The sequence below is a fragment of the Gymnoscopelus braueri genome, assembly GCF_963280865.1.
Source record: "Gymnoscopelus braueri genome assembly, chromosome: 20".
NCBI lineage: Eukaryota > Metazoa > Chordata > Actinopteri > Myctophiformes > Myctophidae > Gymnoscopelus > Gymnoscopelus braueri.
Window position 1 is genome coordinate 27750616 of NC_137622.1, and position 21666 is coordinate 27772281.

Sequence of the window (21666 nt, forward strand, 5' to 3'; positions counted from 1 at the left end):
GACTCCGTTGTGTGAAATGAGCCAGTCGTGTTGCCAGATGCCAAGGGACACGTGGCTGCAGCCGGGGATTGAACCTGTGACTCTTGTTACATCCCTGTGTAGTGGAAGCTCTGGTTGTGTCGTCCGGTTGTCCTGTGGTGTTTGATTGTTTATTATGTCACCAAGGTTCCACAAGTGAGGACAGTGCAGTTAGAATCCAGTTCAGTTTCTCCTCTCTCTCTTTATCTCATCTGTGTAGTTACCAGGTTGTGGTAGACGCCCCTGTTGGCCAGCAGCTGCTGATGTGTGCCTTGCTCAACGACCAGGCCGCCCTGGAAGACAGCGATGCGGTCTGCGCTCTGGATGGTGGACAGGCGGTGAGCCACAATGATGCACGTCCTGCCCTGCCGGGCCTGGTCCAGAGCGTCCTGAACAACCTTCTCGCTCTCAGTGTCCAGTGCGGACGTAGCTTCGTCCAACAGCAGTATTTTGGGGTTGCGGAAGATGGCTCTGGCTATGGCGATACGCTGCTTCTGTCCTCCTGACAGTTGTGTCCCCTTGTCCCCTGCCTGCGTGTCATACTTCTGTGGCAGGCCGTCTATAAAGGTGTGGATGTTAGCAGCCTTAGCGGCAGCCTGGATCTCCTCCATGGTGACAGTAGTGCGGCTGTTGTCTCCATAGGCGATGTTGTCGGCCAGGCTGCAGTCGAACAGGACGGGCTCCTGGGAGACGATGCCCATCTGGGCCCTCAACCATTTGATGTTCAGCTGGGTCACGTCCTGCTGGTCCAGGAGCACTCTCCCTTGGATGGGGTCATAGAACCTCTCCAGCAGTTGGATGGTGGTACTCTTGCCACAGCCGCTGCTGCCCACCAGGGCCAGGGTCTCTCCTTTGCCCACCTGCAGGCTGAGACCCTTCAAGACGGTCACGCCAGGGCGCGACGGGTAATGAAACTCAACACTGTCAAAGCACACGCTACCATCAAACTCCTCCGGGCTCTCTCCATCCTGGGACATGTTGTCTATGGCTGGTTCTCTGTTGATCAGCATCATGAGGTGGGAGGCTGACACTTTGGCCTTTGAGTAGTTTGGTGTGAATGAGTTGGCCTCTCCCACCGCCATGGCTCCATACATTACAGCAGTGACCACCAGGTACACGCCTTCAAAATCCATTCTCCCCGCCTCAATCAGCCAGGCGCCGAAGCGGAAACAGCCGGCGTACGCAAAGTAGATCATGGCCTGGGAGAAGGAGAAGGTTATACCATACACATGGGCCTTCTTCTGAGAGTTTATGTAAGGACCCAGGAGGTTCTCGTAGTACAGGGACTCAAACTTGGCCTCTCTGGCCAGAGAGGCCACAGTACGGATGTTCTCTATAGCCTCTGTAGCGATCTTGCCAGCTTTCTCCAGCTCTTTCTTGTCCTTGACAGCGTGTCCAGTCAGCTCCTTCATCTGGACGGCTCCGGCCAGGGCCATGAGGGGAACGATGGCCAGGATCATCAGGGTCAGTTCCCAGCCGTACACGAAGGAGATTATCACACCGGTCCCCAGGTTAGCCAGGTTCTGAGCCAGTGTCGCCATACGCAGCCCTGTAGCCCCTTGGACCTGTGCAGCGTCTGTGGCCAGTCTGGTGGTCAGAGCTCCCACACTGTTTTTAGGATCATCAAACCATCCCAGGTCCTGTCTCATCATGGCTTTGAAGGCACCCAGTCTCAGCTTCATGGTCAAAATCTCACCGGCTTTCCCAAAGCAGAAACCCTGTAGAAACATGGAGACAAAGGAAACAACTCCAATGGCAACAAACATGAGAGAGAAGAAAAGGGATCTCTGCCTGACAATCTCCTGGTCTGGCTCTGCAAACACTGAAATGATCTTGGAGAACAGGATGGCAAAGGCCGGCTGCATGGCTCCGTTAATGATGGCACAGAACAAACCAACCACGATGTACGGCCACTCTGGTAGGTTGAGACGCAACACCTGTAGGAAAGACACATTTGGTACCTTCTCCTCCTCTGTCTTCTCCTTGTCCTCCTCCTCCTTGCCTTTCTCTCCCTCTGAGCCAATGAAGGAGGAGCCCTTGGTAGATTTCATCCTACTGTACAGGGCCATTTCAGTAACGTCTGACGGACTCTTCTCTTCCGCTGGCTGATCCGTCGCTTCTTCGTTGCCTTCCTCCACGCTGCTGAATGTCTGCATGCTGACCAGGGTGTGATAAACACCCTTTCTTTCCATCAGCTGGCTGTGTGTCCCCTGCTCCACCACCTCACCCTTCTGGACTCCTGCGATCACATCAGCATTCCTGATGGTGGACAGACGATGAGCCACCACAATGGTGGTACGACCCTGCCTCACCTTGTCTAGAGCAGCTTGTACGATGGTTTCACTCTCTGCGTCCAGTGCCGAGGTGGCCTCGTCTAGGAGGAGGATCTTAGGGTTTCGAACCAGCACTCTGGCGATGGCTATCCTCTGCTTCTGGCCTCCGCTCATCTGAATGCCTCTGTCACCCACCAGAGTGTCAAATTTGTCCGGCAGGGTCATGATGAAGTCGTATGCGTTGGCCTCCTTGGCAGCCTGGACGATCTCCTGCTGAGTGACGTCAAGACGTCCATACTTGATGTTCTCTGTGATGCTGGTGGCAAACAGGATGGGCTCCTGACTCACCACACCGATCAGCTTCCTGAGGTAGCGCACGTTCAACGTCCTGATGTCATGGCCGTCTATAGACACGCTGCCCTCCTGTGGGTCGTAGAAGCGCTGCAACAGCTGCACTGTGGTGCTTTTACCACAACCACTGCTTCCAACCAGCGCCATGGTCTGACCACTGTGCACCGTGAGAGACAGGTTGTTCAGAACTTTGACATCAGGACGAGAGGGGTAGTTGAAGTCCACGTTGTTGAACTCAATGTTTCCTCTGATGTAGTCTGGTTTGAAGCCGGCTTCGGAGAAGCTGTTGATGAGAGGTTTGTTGTCGATGATGCTGTAGACTTTGTGTGCTGCTCCTTGGGCGCAGGCAAAAGACTGGATGTTTGGGGCCGTTTGGCCGATAGAAAGCGCCCCTATCAGCACAACGAAGAAGACGGTTAACACGCTGCCGATGGTGTACTCTGCACTCAGGATGAGAGTGCTGCCGTACCAGAAGGCCAGAGCTAACGACAGGAAGATCATCATGGAGGTGAAACCCATGAGGATGTTAGAAGAGACGGCTTTCTTTATACCCATCTTCTTGGCATCCTCTAAGTTCTTGTGGTACCTCTTGATCTCGCGGTCCTGGCCGCTGAAAGCAAACACAGTCCTGACAGCAGAGAGAACCTCTTCAGCCACGGCTCCGGCCTTGGCGTATGCACCCTGTTCTTTAGACGTGAAGGATGTCAATATCTTGCTGAATAAAGCGGCAGATATTCCCAGCACAGGGCTGACGGCGAGGATGACGAGGGTCAGCTTCCATCCTTTGATGAAGCCGATGATGAAGGATGTGATGAAGGTGGTGAAAGACTGGATGAGCATGCCCACCTTGTCCCCAATCCCCTCCTGGATCTTGTAGATGTCATCTGTGAGGCGTGTGTTCAGCTCGTGAGTCTCGTTAATGTCGAACCAGCCGATGTCCTGCTGCATGATGCGATGGAAGAATAGCATCCGGAGGCGCTTGACCTGCCGGCCCGCTGCCAGCGTCCAGAACGCCACCTGCATGTAGGCTGCAATCAACACCCCACCTCCCATGATGGAGTAGGAGATGGCGTAGCCGGTCATGATGTCTTCCAGAGTCTCAGTCTGATTAGACACAGGAAAGGTCATGTTGGGGATGCTGAAGTTTTGGAGTTGACTACTCAGGGAGTGGTCTACAAAGCTGTCCGTCATGTCTCCAAACACGAGTTCCGTGAGCCATCGCCATCATTGTGCCCAGTGAGATCAGCACCATGTCCAAGCCATCTGCAAACCTGAACAGAGCAATGGGACCAACCTTAGGTAACTGTTCCTCCTTCTCTTTCTTCTTGCCTTTATTTTCATCATCGCTGCCTTTCATTTCACTTAATTCTCCGTTCTGTTGGTGTTTGTTGTTCTCCATGTCTGACTACCAGTTCACCAAGTTGAACTTTAAACTCACCTGCATTTCCTCACCACCATTCACCGTTCAATGCGTTGTGACGCGACGCATTGTGAGCTTGTAGCTCTGCTATTAATCGGAAACGGCTGGCGTTCCGATCCTCAGTCTTCAGGGGTAGAATTGTGGTTGACCTTGGGCCAGGTAAAGTCAGTAGCATAAGGGCAAACACAACTCTATACATCTGTCTGCTTGGCGCATCTCTCTGTCTCTCTCTAGACCTCGTTTAGTCTTGACAGAGCTCTTGTCTGACGTCACACACACACAATACAAACTGTTGCCATGCATGCCTACCCATCCCGATTCGCACAGTTGGTCTTCCTGATCCACTGAGTCTTAACCCACTTTCCAGCCCAAACCGTTCTAATCAAACTGGCTAACTGTAACAGGAGACCTATCAAAACACGCGACCAACACAAAACGGGAGAAATTAAACAGAAATAGAAAACCGTTTACATAGGAGTGCTTCGGACTCAAAACATGAGATTGTCTGACGTGCTCGTTGAATGGGGATAGATATAAACATCAACAGAAAAAGACAAACCTACAAGGAAGTCTCTTTGCCTTTATGATGGCATGTAGATTAGAATAGCTCACGATGTGAAATAATGATTGTCGGCTGTTAATAAATGTGGCGGAGCCTCGCCCCACCTCTTTTTCAACATGAAGAAGCGGAATACGGCCTAGAAGAGGAACTTCTCCGACATGTGAAGTTACCCCACCAATCAGCTCTGTGGATTCACACACAGCTACACAGCACACCACACACGCCTATCATATGCACCTTACATTTATGTCATATTACGCTACGTAAATATATGTCTTTCCCCCAAAGATACATTATGTCACGGGGAAAAGTTGAGAGAATATCAGTTTCCTTTTTCAACGCGTTGTGAGCTTGTAGATCGGATTTGGTGAACAGCAGATCGAAAAAGAACGCAGTGAGGTGAAGTGGTTAAACTGAAGTGATATTGATGAATTCCAAATATTAGCAAAGTATTCCTCAGCACCCCTGGCCCTGGACTTGCGTCACGGCTCCCTAGGGTGCAACGGCGCACCTACTTTGAGAAAACCTGCCCTGGAAGGTAGTTATTGCTCCACAGTTGGTTACTTTTGACACAATAATGGTCTTATTAGTTTACTTTAATTTGTCATTTTAGAGGTATTAAAAAGGTCTTAAAAGTCCTTAAATTGTAATTTTAGAAAATGTGCAGATACCCTGTATACACTTATTCTGTATGCTGGTTTGTTTACTGTTGAGTGAGAAAATAATGTTGCACATTAAGCTAATCATCTGGGGACCCCCACTTTCCACCACTGCCATCCATTCACCATGTGAGACAGGCAACTGATTCCAGATCAGCACCACAATGTGCAAACATAGATTGTTGTAAGACATTGGTTCTCAAAGTGGGGTCCGGGAACCCCCAGGGGTCCTTGAGGGGGTTCCAGGGGGTTCCAGGGGGTCCCCAGCAAAGGTAGTTAATAGGCCTATGGCATTACAATAATTTTAACCCCCCACCCTTAACAAAACCTGGCTGTTTAAATCATGTTAAGTTCAGGGATATAATACAGAGCACACAACATATGAGGTGTTGGTTGCTGGCAGTCTTCAATGGGAGTGAAGAGGGAGAACACCTGAAGAGCTGGCATTTTATCCTCCTCCCACACCAGCCTGGGACCAATCACCTCCTGGTCACCGCCTAGTTTCTCAATCATTCACTCATTCACTCACTCACTCCTCTGCCACTCCCTCAGCTCACACACCTGCTACACATCACTCTCACGCAGATCACCTCACACCAGGGAAAATAAGCTTACACAGACCTACATTCCTATGCGCATATAGGGTACAAAGACCCCAGGGTCGTAACACCGACATCAATAAAACTTCAATACACAGACATATGGTCTCCTTATGAGGAACAAATGTGTCACTTTGACCTATGACCTTTGAGTTTTAGATCACCCCACCATTTTGAATTATATGAAAAACAGTTCAACAGTTATTTTTAGCAATGTGCACGAAACTCAAGAGGAGAATATTTTAACCAGCAGCACTACGTAGAAACTTAAGTGGTGCACATGTCTTGTTGGTCCACAGAGCAGCACTATTTGCTCCAGGAGCGCCAGTGAAATCGTACCCGGGCTGGCCGGTCCCAGCACCAATTGGTGCTGTAAAAGTATAATATTTGCCTCTGAGATATAGTGGAGTAGAAGTAAAAGTGCTGAAAATTAGAGATACTCCCGTAAAGTAAAAATACCTCAAAATTGTACTTAAGTACAGTACTTGAGTAAATGTACTTAGTTACTTTACACCACTGCCACTCCTCAACCACTAGGTGGTGGTAGAAGGCAAGGATAGGGTCTTCATGTGAACCTGTTCTACTGGACCAATCAGGTTCCGCTGAAAACAGGTTTGCAAATTATGATATTATGAAGAAAGTAGAGAGAGAATAAATGGGTTTGTTTCGTTTTTCGGAGAGTTAGGTAAAGTTACCGTCTTACCCGGAATTCAACTCTGCCCAGAGAATGTGCACAAGACAGAACCAATGAAAAATGTGTGAAGCCAATGGGGGGGGGGGGGGGAATAGATTTTTTTCCTCCTGCAAAGGAATAACAGTTAGATGAGTGAAGACATGGGTTCACAGATGAAGCCTGCAGGCCCAATGGCAACTGTCTGATGAATAACATGTCAGGCACAGTGGCCCTTGACATATAGCATTTGCTTTAGCTGCCTTCTTTCTTGTAAAAAAATAAGTACTTTAAAAAAAGTGTGAATCCTTACTCTCCTTCAAAACCGCTCTAAAAGAGCACTTACAGATGGCAATTCGTAACTCCCCCCCCCCCACCACCACCAATGAAAACAAGTTTAGCTTAGCTTTATTATTTATTTAAGAAATGCTTCTGTTATTTTGTAAACTGTTGATACTAGATAGAAACTACTGAACACAATGTTTTTTTACTGATTGATATTCAAAATGCGATATGATCAGGCTGTGTGGTCTCACATGTTTCAATCAAAACATTAATAAAACAAATCTAATCAAAACCTTTTCAGGCCATGACCCCCCAAAATAATCATATTTTGAACTGGGGACGCCCCACCCTGACAAGCACCTGGAATTGTAGGAGTTGAGGCATATTGTGAAAATAGCTGAAATCATGGTCCCGACCCACAGGTTGAGAACCACTGCTGTAAACGATTCTGTTATTCTGCACTCTACAATATATACTCTGGGAAACCCAACATCCTTTCCTTTATTACAGAATTCATTTGTCATCAGCAGCTGGCATCATAGCCTACTCTCAAGTGCACAGACCAGTACTCCACAACCACAGTCCACAAAAATCCCCCTGGAACAAGGAATAGTCTGCATAAGAAGATTATTAAAGCCCCTTTGTTCAATCTTCTCTTCACAGGGCAAATTTAAAACACACACACACACACACACACACACACACACACACACACACACACACACACACACACACACACACACACACACACACACACACACACACACACACACACACACACACACACACACACACACACACACACACACACTCTCTCTCTCTCTCTCTCTCTCTCTCTCTCTCTCTCTCTCTCTCTCTCTCTCTCTCTCTCTCTCTCTCTCTCTCTCTCTCTCTCTCTCTCTCTCTCTCTCTCTCTCTCTCTCTCTTTCTCAGAAGAAAATCAACAACATTCTTTCCAGCAACAACAGGAGGGTATTATTATTAAGTGGAGGTTATGGCAGTTATGTATTGAATGTATATTTGGGAATGAATGTGTGACCATTTAATAATAAGATGGTCACTCTAACATTCCAACAATATCTGCCTATTACAATCACATCCTTGTGGTAGGCCTACTGGCCACCAGTGGTGGACACTAACAAAGCACATTTACTTTAGTACTGTAATTAAGTACTTATTATTTTAGTATTGCTACTTAACTCTAGTCTTAATATTGTACTTTTGACTCCTACAGTACATTTCTAGGAATGGACCTGAAGGATGAATTAACCACTTAAGCTCTATTTAAAAGCATGAAAATAGCCGATCTACAAACTCATGGTGTGACTGTTGATCTGCTTTTTCAGTATTTTCTTTAAATTATTATTAGTTTTTTGGGAAATTAGTTTGGACATTTTCTAAATGTCAATAGGCTACAGCAATGCAATGATATTAAAAAGAAAACGTACTTTGTAATTTGTGCTTTTGAATATTTTGTTATTTTATTATTTTAAAAGCATGTACTTTTGAATACTTAAGCATTTATAAAAGCAAGTAGCCTACTCCAGTAACTCAAATACGAATTTGACTGAACAACTTACGTTTGTAGTTGAGTAACAGTTGAGAATCTATACTTTGACTCAAGTACTGGAGTCTACTAGCCTCGCGTGGCCAGACAATATCACACGACACACAATCTGCCGAGGGCTAAAGTGCAATGCAATTTTGCAAAGGCAGATTCGTCTGGAACCAGGCTAGGAGTCTACCATTGCTGGCCCCTGAGTAGCTGTCGATTTTGTACCTTGTTGAAGGGTACTTCTATACCACAGTGTCTGGAAGAGCAGGGTACTTCCCATTTACCTCCCAGCTTTAGCAAGCTTTGTGTGAGGGATTTGAACGGATAACACTCATCATACTGCCTCTGTTCCTGTTATGTTGGCCCTTTGCTGCTGTCTCCTCTCATGTGGCTCACACATCATACTCTGATGGATGTGTGTTGGTACATCACGCAGGCTAGAATTAAACCAATTTAGTTGATGCATATGACATGTTATGCGGCACCAGCAAACTGGCAGTTATGTATACATACAATGATTGCACAGAGATGTGTGCCAATCAAGGATGCATGCATACAGACAGATGAGACACACACTGTGTCAGTAATGTCTTTCTACTGTATGCCTGGCAGGCATACACACATAATGCCTGCCTATTCACACATAGTCACCCATCTGGGAGGGAGCATCATATAATGGGCGGTGACATTAAATTCAGTTATGCAAATATTTAGTTTTCTTTCCTTACAGATGTAGCATCTTTTTTACAAGCTATTTCTAAACCTTTTAATTTGTTTTTTTTGTATTTGTATTTGTATTTATTTTTTTATGATTTTTATTCAGCATAGTCAAAGTAGGGCAGTTATGGAAAAAACATATACAGTTTAACATTACGTCCTTCTACCAAAGATCGGGTGTAGGGGCACAACTTTCTAATTTCTAATCTGCTTTTTTACGTTGACACATCTTCTCTTATGTTTGAGAACCCCCTGGTACCGGCCATCAAACTGAGAGTTTAATTGCATTATCTCCCGGATTTATAGGACTAACACATGTGCAGAGCAGCAGACACAGTTTATGGACATATGGGGATTTCAATGACAATATGTCCTTTGTTGAGGGGATCTGAAATACACACATGGATGTAGCTAGTACTTTCTATTGTGATATCTATGTGTGTGCATACAGTATAACCATATAGACCCCCCAAGCAAAATAGCAAACACATGCATACAGATATTTACAACTGGTCTTCTTCTTAGCACTACTGATCCCAGCAAAGTAAAAATACCAAACTGTAGGCTCTGCACGTCTCTCATCACTGTCCCGATAAATAATAGTAATTTGGGTGTTGGTGATATATGAATTTAATCACTTTCTACTGTTGCACACATCACTGAATAAGAGTGTCTGCTAAATCATGGCTGAAATGTTGTGAAATGATCTAAGGAAAAGGGTAGATAAACATGAGACCGGTGAGAGGTGCCATAAATCACTGAAACAAAGATGAGAGATTTTCTTTGACAAAGAAGTAGCCCAACTTTGGTTAAGAATGGTATTTACATCATCTGCACTTCTTGGGCTGAGGGGGAGAGCCGTCGGTTTGATTTATGGTGTCTGCTGATGTGATTCAGGAGCTGTTATGGTTAGAACGTCCTATGAATACATGGAAGAGATTGAACACACACACACACACACACACACACACGCGCACACGCACACGCACACGCACACGCACACGCACACGCACACGCACACGCACACACACACGCACACGCACACGCACACGCACACGCACACACACGACACGTCACGCCTACTGTCAGCAAACATACATACACACGCAAACAAAGACAGAGACAACACACATGCATAAACACTATGTACAGATGCATTAAGGTCATTAAGCAAACATACATACACGCACACACACACGCACGCACGCACGCACGCACGCACGCACGCACGCACGCACGCACGCACGCACGCACGCACGCACGCACGCACGCACGCACGCACGCACGCACGCACGCACGCACGCACACACACACACACACACACACACACACACACACACACACACGACACACCTACTGTCAGCAAACATACATACATACGCAAACACAGACAGAGACAACACACATGCATAAACACTATGTACAGATGCATTAAGGTCAAGTGCATGGATATACTTCAAGTGGATTTAGGTAAAAGAGATTCCTCTCCTCTCCTCTCCTCTCCTCTCCTCTCCTCTCCTCTCCTCTCCTCTCCTCTCCTCTCCTCTCCTCTCCTCTCCTCTCCTCTCCTCTCTCCTTGGACAGTCTTCATTAATGTACTAACACAGGACAGTGCAAGCTTTAATGACTTTACAGGAGGGCATTAGGGAGGAGAGTGCTGACATTATTCTCATATTCTCACGGCCAATGCTGCATCTATTCGGCATCGATCTCTTATGGGAACTCATCGGACACAGTGATAATATACTGTCAACTTAATGTTCCACGCCACAGCTTTATTGACTGGTGCTTACGCTGCTGTTTAAAGATCAATATCCAAATTTGGTGGCATTCTGGTCATTATTTCCAGAGATACAGCACATGTGACAAGGCAGAAGTTGTCCCCTTTTGTAGCCTATATTTTGGGGAGAATCCATGAGCATCAACCAAATAAACGAATTTTGCAATAAAATATTTGTATACATTCATCCATTCCAAAATGATCTACAAGCTCACAAGGCATCATGTGTTGCGTTGTAGATCGGCTATTATCAATGTTTTAATATATTTTTTAAATTATTGAAATGTGGTGAAACTTTTTGAAATGTGGTGAACCTTTTTGAAATGGGTTCAAACTATAAATGAACAAAAAAATGTAATGAATTAAAACCTATAATAAGTCAATACGACATGCCCAAAATAAGGATACCAGGTTAAACAAGGTATGAAGACGATATACATACTGTAGTTGTGCTTTGTTCTACCTCGGGAGTGGGTATCTCAAAAACTGAAGCCTTTTTTGGGGATTTGTTCTTCTAACAGCAGGAGTTGTCTGGGGTCTGCAGGTCTGGGCCAACTCCTGCTGGGGAGATTGACTGTATTTGGCACTCTCTCTTTTTCTTCATAATTCTTGCTGTCTCTCTCAGTCTGTACATCTATCTCCTTATCCGCCTTTCTTCATTCACCTCTGGCTCTGTATCTCACTATGCAGTAAAATCCTCCGTGTTAATTGAACTCTGAGGAGTTTGCTATGTATCCATTGGTGTCTGTATGTCTCTCTCTCTGTCTCTTTTCGTCTCTCTCTGTGTCCAACAGGAGTGAGGTTTGTTATAAGAGTTATGTCTTTCATAATGTGTCATGTTTTTCTTTGGTTATCCATTTATGTTGGAGTTTGAGGTTTTATGATTGTAGTTTGGCTGATTTCTAACCCTGCATTATTGGCTGTATTCGCCTGGTCTCTTTGGACCATGCTTTGTTTTTGCAAAGCTCTGCCTACAGGGCTTGCAGTGTATGGTTTCTTTTTAAATTTTTGAAAAGAAGTGAGCCATCACTCAAAATTATGATGCAGCACTCTGTCTCTGCCTGTCTGGTCTGTCTATCTACCATACTCCACACACACACGCACACGCACACACAGGCACACGCATGCATACGCATGCACACACTCACTCACTTACTCACTCACTCACTCACTCACTCACTCACTCACTTACTCACTGGCCTTTTCTCAATGGTCATTTTCCCATCCTCACGTCCCTCACATGCATGCATCTCTTCCTCACGTTTTAGTTCCTCCCATTTAACAATGCTGTGTACAGATGAGATGAGAGGATGAGATGAGATGATGAGATGAGAGGATGAGATGAGAGGAGATGAGAGGATGAGATGAGAGGAGATGAGAGGATGAGATGAGAGGATGAGATGAGAGGATGAGATGAGAGGAGATGAGAGGATGAGATGAGAGGATGAGATGAGAGGATGAGATGAGAGGATGAGATGAGAGGATGAAATGAGAGGATGAGATGAGTGATGAGAGGATGGAGGAATTGACAGACATTTGGCCACATTTGGCCCTCACAAGTATAGCAATACAAGAACAAACACACACACGCACACACACACGCACGCACGCACGCACGCACACACGCACGCACGCACGCACGCACGCACACACACACACACACACACACACACACACACACACACACACACACACACACACACACACACACACACACACACACACACACACACACACACACACACACACACACACACACATACACACACACACACACACACACACACACACACACACACACACACACACGCGCAAGCACACGCACACACATGCCACATGCTCACACATGTCAGACGAGACAGGAAGAGAGTCTAGGACATATAGGACACAGGAGTAAGTACCATTATGTGACTGCATTACACAATGTATGTGATGCAATAAATCACTGTCAGTGTGCTGGACTCCACAAGCTGAAAGTCAAATGTGCCTAAAAGCTCTCACATACAGCACACATCCTCACTGTCGGCTGGAAGCCTTGTACTGTATGTCCTGTACAAACTGTTACTTTTCAGAAAAAAAAAAAAAAAACTGTCACAAGCTCTTGTTAGTACTTGTCATTGGTACAATATTTATAAAACCCACAGACAGACTTAACCACTTTCACTAAAATATGTATATACATTGTTTATTCAAAAATAGCAGATCTAAAAGGTCACAACGTGTCGCATTGCGACACATGTTCGGCGTGAGAAGCTCCCCATGGCCGACCAACCAACGATCCAATGCCGCCAACTGACGCAACTGTGGGGAGACCCAGTGGGGTGCTGAGCGGTATGGAGCCAGCAACCCAGGCGTCTACAGCCACCGAGAGGGCCAGGGAGTGAGGCGGGTGACTGAAGGAGGTGTCGGGCAGTGCTGCGTACCCAGAGGCAGGGCATAGACTGGCGTGTAATAACCAGCCCCATGCTGTTTTACCTATTAAGCTATTAAGTAGCTGGGAACAGGTCATTCTGGCACTACTTTGTGTTCCGCAGATCGCTGGTGATGGTGTGTGGACGTAGACGTTATCTTGAGGTTTCTTGGTTCTGGCTCCCCACATCAGCCCTCCGGCCTTTTGCACATTTTGTTGTAGGCTAGTCTAGTTACAGTAGATAGTTGGCGTCTTGATTTGTTTTGGGGATTTTAGCTTTTCTTTTGTACTGTTTTAATGGCATTTAGAGGGCTCTACAGCTTATTTAATAAATTAAAGATACTTAACTTTTCTCTCTGTTTCAGTTCCCCCCCAGGTTTTAAATATGAACCTGCGTTGTCATGTTTTTAATGGTTTAAAAGTAGGGTGTCACACACACACACACACACACACACACACACACACACACACACACACACACACACACACACACACACACACACACACACACACACACACACACACACACACACACACACACACACACACACACACACACACACACACTATAATGGATGCCAACTGTGCTATGGATTTTTCCAGCAGTTTTCAGGGCATGGTATGTACTTTGTATGTGCTGGTCTATCAGGAGAAAAATCTATGTACTTTATGTGTTACATACAATACATTGACAGACCACTGTTACACTGAAAATAATCAATCGATTGCCGTGAAACTTTGCACGCACATTGCCACTAGGCCAAGGAAGAAATGCCACCCTACATTTTATCGGCCTTATGGTGGCGCTATAACAGGCTGATTTGCGTTTTTACCTATAACTGGCCCGATCAAGGAGGTCAAAGAAGAGGTACAGGAGGTCAAAGAAGAGGTACAAGGACAACAACGTAAACATCAAAAAGAGCCACATTGAGCTGACCACCAGGGAGGACAAGGCAACAACCAACAGGGTGACCTCTCGAATACCCAACCAGTACCTATCACCCGTGCCCACACTGCACCAAAATACTGTATTTGGCTCGACAATCGGCCTCTTTGCCCACCTGAAGACCTATAAGAAACAAGGACAGTCATAAACGACCCTGAATGACTGCCAATGATGATGGTGGTGGTGGTGGTGTGTGTGTATGTGCGTGTGTCTTTGGCTTGCAAGTCTATTCCAACAGGCAGGGACTGTGGTCAGTATGTCATCCCTCCTGACTTAAGGGCTTTGCACACTGAGTTTGATGTGATTGAATTTGTTTTATTGGTCAAGCAATTTTGACAAAAAAAAAAGACAAACCGTGCCCTCCACTCGTCGGAAGGCAAGTTGGGAGAAGGTGAGCGAGAGGACATAGAAAAATGTGTGTTCATTTTATTTGTGCGAATAAAACAGATTGTGTTTAGAAACAAATCTCACCATGTAGAGGCTCCCCTCCTGCTATCCCACCTTGCATCTTCCCTTATGTCTATCACATAACCTGATAGCACGCATCAAACGTCAGAACATCAACCAATCAGCTGACTTCCAACTACTGTGACATTTGCTGTGATGGTGAGGGGAGGAGGAAATGAACAAAGGGTTTTATTTCCCTTCCTTTTAGGAAATTGCACATCAGTGACAACCAGTCTTTGAAGAAAAAAACAACTAAGCAGCGACTGTACTTCATTAGGAGGGTGAAGAAGGCTGGACTTAGTCATCAGCTTCTCACCCTGGCCTAAAGAGGACTTGTCGAGAGCATCCTCACCAGCGGTATCACGGTGTGGTTTGGTTATGCACTACCCAAGCTGAGGGGAAATCGCTTCAAAGAGTCGTCAAAACTGCAGAGAGAATCATTGGCTCTGATCTCCCTTCCATGGACACACTCTACACAGCGCTGCAGGGGAAGAGCACCGAGCTTCCTCAAGGATCCACACCACCCAGTGACCCAGCTCACCCTCTGTTCCGTGTGGAGGGAGCCGAGGGACTCAGACCTGAGACACCACGGACCAGAGAGCATCTCCACCCACACGTTTCTTTCCCAACCAACGTTTGACTAGTAGCTGAAGGCTTGAACTTGACCTGAACTGAATCATGAACTGAACTGAACTTTTTGTATATTAATGACTTATTTTATTTATTTTGGTAACATAACAGTGTTCAGTATTGGGAGTAGCCTACTTAGGATGCATGTTCTTTGTTGTTGTCTTGTCACATTCTGGTGTGGTGAGAACCCAAACTCAGGACAGCAAGGCATTCAGTGTTCAAAACCCATGATTGGGTCTTTTAATGCAGGTGAATAGAGAAGACATCACAGACAAACAAACATGATGCAAACAATGACTCAATAATGACTCAGAAAAGAAGCCTGGTTACCGAGGCTAAACAATGACTGACTGGGGAACAAGACTACTGCACGCATTACAAATGAGCTACATCTGGGGAAGACATGAATAGAACTATGAAAAGTAGAACATGAACAGAACACATAGAAATATAAGACCTAGATAAGACTGTGACATGTCTGTACCTTTATCTCGTTATATGCTGACCCTGGGAGCTGTGCTACAAGAATATTATGTATTCATGCAAATGGTAAATAAAGTCTCTTGTATCTTGTGATTGATGAATAATGATTCATTCATGACTTGTGTTTATCCTTGACAAGTGGTAAAATGAAAAGAAGGAAAAGTGCCTGACAAATGATGAGTCTAGGGCTGTTTGGACCCATCACAGGTAAGAGTATTAACAGAGAGCTGGAGTCAGTAGTAAAATTGAGAACTGGATCCAGAGTTAGTGAAGAATCGATTATATTCCTCTCCTACGTTTAGGAAAGCATGTGAGAAAATAATGACTTTGGCAAGGCTATACCATGGATGGAAATGGGAAAGAGATACAAGTGAGGGAGAGAAGAGAGACAGATGAAAATAAATAAATAAAATGAAATAGAAAATAAACTAGAAAAAGTGCTCCTCGGAGCACAGGTCTCCGCCAGGTCTGGTAGGTTATTGTCGGCCAACAATATTCGGAATGGATGGAATATGAAAAATCGGACGGATCCGTCTTGATCACTTGACTATAGAGGTGTATTTATTTATTTAATTGTAGTTTTTTATTTATTTTATTGTGGATTTTGTTTATTTCATAGTGGTATTTATTTTAACATTTTTGGACCTATTGACTTCCATACAGAGGACTGAGACAAACTGTACAGAGATGACCACTTTAACCCCAGCATCCGTATTCTGCGACGAGTGGAGTGAAGAGCCGGGTTTAAAAACTGGGAGACTAATGAACTGATGGCAGGCAGGTGCGTAGCTGCATGGCGAGAATGAGGAGACTGGGAATAGAGGTGAGCCAAGTGGTTAACTGGAGCCAAACCTACGCCTACAAAGACAAACACTGAAAACACACAGCACTGCCTGGCTCTGTGACAGTACTTTAAGTGGTTAAGTTAGAGTGGAAACCAGCCCATGCAGTGGTCAATTTCATATAAAATGTTTAAACTGTGCCTCAGTAGAGTTTAACATAGTTACTCAATGAGTTGAAAAGGAAGAAGGAGTCGCACAATTTGTAGCCACAATGCAATGCTGGTTTATTAAATAACACTCAACCTGCTCTAACTGAGAGAGAGAGAGAGAGAGAGAGAGAGAGAGAGAGAGAGAGAGAGAGAGAGAGAGAGAGAGAGAGAGAGAGAGAGAGAGAGAAACATGTTGAATCAAAACTCCAGCAGTTACGTTTCCCTTCTTTCTGCAGTGCAGAGAGAGAGAAAAGTATCTCTGACGGGCCACTCGTTAAAATAAGAATACATACATAACAGTATAGGAAAGAGAGAGGGGGGGGGGGCAAGATCGATAGAGAGAAAAGAACGTGGAGGACAGAGCTACAGGGAAATAAGAGAGAGAACAGATTGAGAGAGAGAGAGAGAGAGAGAGAGAGAGAGAGAGATAAGCTTCCCACTCATGAAGTAAACCAACAACTTCCTTCTTAGAGGACTGAGAGAGAGAGAGTGAGAGAGTGAGAGGCATACAGTAAACAACCAGTCAGGCAGACAAAGACCCACATCTGCATCGATGGGGAGCATTTGAAATGGACAGAGCAACAGTCAGACGTATAACAACTGTCAGAAGGAACTGGAAGTATGGAACAGGAAAAAAAAGACTGAAAGAAGGATAGGTAGATATACACATAGACAGAGAAACAGAGAGCATTTGGTAAAGTGAGACAGAGAGCCATTGAGGGAGACAGTGAAACAGAGAGCAAAACTGAGAGAAGCAGAGAGAATAGGGACAGACAGGATTTGGAAAGGACATTGAAAAACAGGGAAGGAGACAAATTGAACGAGACAGAGATGCAGTCCAGCAGTGGATTAGTCTAGTTGCCCACACTGGAGCAAATTAGAATCAGACATGATTATCTCCCCCAAATGGAGCCAAATGCGATTGCTTATTCAGACCAGGTCTGTGGTGCCTGAAATCAATTACACACATTTGGACCAGGTATTTGATTGCCTAAATCTATTGTTTTGGAATAATGCACAAGTAAATAAAACAGCAGTGAAGGCATCCAACCTGTCGTGATTAATAAAATTGATCTGCCACAATATTTGTCATGGTTTTGAATATGGATTGTGTGAGAAACAACACATAAACAGCATTGATTGAGAAAGGGATACATGGAGATTTGGGCTGCCATAAATGTCTTTACAGAGCTTGAAAGTTGATATCATAGTAAGTGTGTGTGTGTGTGTGTGTGTGTGTGTGTGTGTGTGTGTGTGTGTGTGTGTGTGTGTGTGTGTGTGTGTGTGTGTGTGTGTGTGTGTGTGTGTGTGTGTGTGTGTGTCGTTCAAGCTTGTGTGGGCGTTTGTCTAAGTGCATGTGCGAATGTACAGTACACACATACAGTACATATTTGATTGTGTGCACATGCACATACGTACACAGTGTGTGTGAATATTTGCGCACATACATAAGCAGACTAAGCACAGTGAAATATTTAACTCTGAGGCTAGGGTCAAGTGTGTGTGTGTGTGTGTGTGTGTGTGTGTGTGTGTGTGTGTGTGTGTGTGTGTGTGTGTGTGTGTGTGTGTGTGTGTGTGTGTGTCGTTCAAGCTTGTGTGGGCGTTTGTCTAAGTGCATGTGCGAATGTACAGTACACACATACAGTACATATTTGATTGTGTGCACATGCACATACGTACACAGTGTGTGTGAATATTTGCGCACATACATAAGCAGACTAAGCACAGTGAAATATTTAACTCTGAGGCTAGGGTCAAGTGTGTGTGTGTGTGTGTGTGTGTGTGTGTGTGTGTGTGTGTGTGTGTGTGTGTGTGTGTGTGTGTGTGTGTGTGTGTGTGTGTGTGTGTGTGTGTGTGTGTGTGTGTGTGTGTGTGTGTGTGTGTGTGTGTGTTTTGAGTTGACTATTAAATGCATAGGTCTGACTCTGACTCCCATTAGGATACAGGCTATTGATCAGGTTGCCCTTCCAGTCTTTATTTTGACAGCTGTGATGCTGTTTGAACCACAGATCGGTTTTCATGGCCATCTAATGAGGATTTGTGAAGTCCATGTCCAGACAGACAGACAGACAGACATGAGCATACATGCTAAGGGGCAAAACGTGTTAAGTACCACAAACAAATAACAGAAAAAAAGTATACATTTATTATAAGGAGAGTTAGGAATAGAGAAACTGAATAGAAAACTAAATCTATTCATAGAAACAAAAGAAAGCATAAATCTTCGGGAAAGCCAAGGCCAAAACCAAAACAACAAACAAAAACTCCACCCTACCTGAAAAGAAATGGAACTAACCTACATCATCTCAAACAAAAACAACAATCTTACCTCCCCAACTAAACATAAACAGAGTCAAAAGGGGGAATTAAAAGAAGTGGCTGCACACTTCTACCAAGCTTCCCTTATTAAGCACACTTTAAAGCACCATTATTCGGACTGGCCCAATTATAACTAACCCAACCCTATCCCTAAACCTATCCTCACACTAACCTAATGTTTGTGGGACTACTGGGATGATGGCATAATGGGAGGTCAGAATTATGAGCGGACTCATAAAGATATGTGGCACACAGCCATAAGGATACAGCAAAAAGGAATGTGCGGTAGCGACAACAAAGAAGGGTCCACTCCAGACTCCAGCGCACAGGGTGACGGAAGGCTATAATGCTGAAGTGAAGCTCTTCTCAGTATCTTATGCTGGGTTGGTTGATTGAGGATGGGGCCCAGGTGTGTCCCCAATCTCCACTGCCAGTCTAACCCCCAATCACCATGTAGCTAATCTCTCAAGAACAGATTCTGCTCTGCGTTGGAATCTGTCGTGAAGGTTCGTCATAACGTGTACGCACTGTGTGGGCGTGGGCGTGCCTTCAGATCAGGAAGCAGGCAGCGCTTTACCCAATCAAATGTAGTGGGCGGGATTTACGTGTCCGCTGATTCTTCCCTACTCGAAACAAGCCGAAACTAATTTAACAATAGCGTCCGCGGAGCAGACAAAACCACGGAAAGATATTCACATTTTAACTTGCTCTTTCATCATAGAAACAAGTGGGCTTATAACCAAAACGATCCATGTTCTCTGGGAGAAGTGGTGTTGGTGTTCCGTGTAGAAATATTGTTAGTGGGAATGAAAACATAGTCGCACCACCCGGAAGTGGAGCGTGAAGGCAGACTAAAACCCCGGTTTCCTTGCGCACAGGTGCTGCGTCGTCATTGTCCCAGAGCCAGTGAGAGATAGTACAAACAGCAGAGGGCGCTGTTTTTCTTTCTCACTGGTTCTGGGTTCCCAGATTGCCATGTAGCAGACACACGCACACACGCACACACACACACACTGCATAAAGTGTATAAAGTCTGCAGTCCCACGTTATTTGCAGTGCAGTGGTTTGCAGGCACAGAAAAATTTATAGTAGATCTCTGACAGGAAAAAAAGCTGAATTCAGTCTAGCATTCTCCCTTGGCCTGACATTTAAGAGCTATTGCCTTTTGCATTAGAGTGCAGTGATGTGCTCTCTATTCTAATGCAATACACATTAGACATAAATATAGTCCCAATGCTTTTCCTTCTGAAGGTGATTGACCATGGTCTAGGGCAGTGGTTCTCAAAGTTTTTAATGTCAAGTACCCCCAAATTGATATATATTTTGGCCACGGACCAACATCCGAAAATGTTTTGAGCCAGCGACCCCCAGAGGAAAAGATTTGAGTTAAAAATGTTCACTTTAAAATATATATTTATATTCAAAGATTTGCACAAAATATATCTGCTATTTTTGAATAGCATAAGTATAAGATATGGTTGAAGTGGTTAAAATTATTATGCTATATCAACACATTTTGCTGGGTACCCCCTGGTACCCCCCCAAGGACCCCTGGGGCTACCCGGACCCCACTTTGAGAACCAATGGTCTAGGGAGCATAAGAATTACATACAGCCATACGGAGGACCCTGTATGGCTTTATGTACATTTTGAGTCGAGTTCAGTGCCCGACTCCACGAAGTCTGTTACTTTTGCCAGATTACTTTTCTGTTGTTGACACTAGCAAGTAAGTACAGGCTAGAGTCAAATGATTTCTCCCTGAAATGCAGGACAACTGGGTTTAAGTGGTTATGGTCATTACACACCAGGGGCGTTTTCTTGTGCTATTAATTGTCTCCGCCAGGCCGATAGGCATGGCGAGAGAGTATGTTTTCCCCCCCGTCCGTCCGTCCGTCCGTCCGTCCGTCCGTCCGTGTGTGTGTGTGTCCGTCCTTCTGTCTGTGACCAGCTAATCTCCGCCACCGTTGGCCCGGTTGCTGTGAAACTGCGCACACACACTCCCTGGATACCACAGAAGAACCTCTGCCCCACATTTTTCAGATCAGCCTGTCATAGCGCCACCATGAGGCAGACTTTTGCAAAACATATTTTTTGCTATTACTCCTACAGATTTTGTCCAAAAACCACGCAAATCGGTACACAGTATCTCTATAGCCATGTGATCAACACGGATCTGTCTGATTTTCCATATTCCATCATGATTGGCTAAAATTGGCTTCCAAAGTTTACAGGATTGGTACATTTTGAACAAAATGCCTCAAATCATGAACGCAGCATGCGATTTCCGTGAAATTTTCCACAGAGATTCCCACTTGGCCCAGGAAGAAATGCCACTTGAAAACGTTCACATCAGCCTCATGGTGGCGCTATAACAGGCCGATTCATATTTTTAGCTATAACTGCACCAATCTGTGTGAAACTTTGCACGCACACTCCCTAGAGGCCAAGGAAAAACCTTTGCCCTGCATTTTTCACATATACCTTTTAGAGCGCCACCAGGAGGCTGAGTTTTGTAATACACATTTTTTGCTCTTACTCCTTCAGATTCTGT

At 45.1% G+C, this 21666-nt stretch overlaps 1 protein-coding gene across 1 annotated transcript; it reads right to left on the reverse strand.

The window, feature by feature from the left end:
* Window positions 1-221: 221 nt before the first annotated feature.
* LOC308075637 (phosphatidylcholine translocator ABCB4-like) lies at window positions 222-4041 on the reverse strand (the record flags this gene model as incomplete). The annotated part of the gene is given in 2 exon segments (XM_080415585.1): window positions 222-3846; window positions 3848-4041. Coding segments are annotated over 2 exon segments (3819 nt in total).
* Between the last annotated feature and the right edge of the window lie 17625 nt (window positions 4042-21666).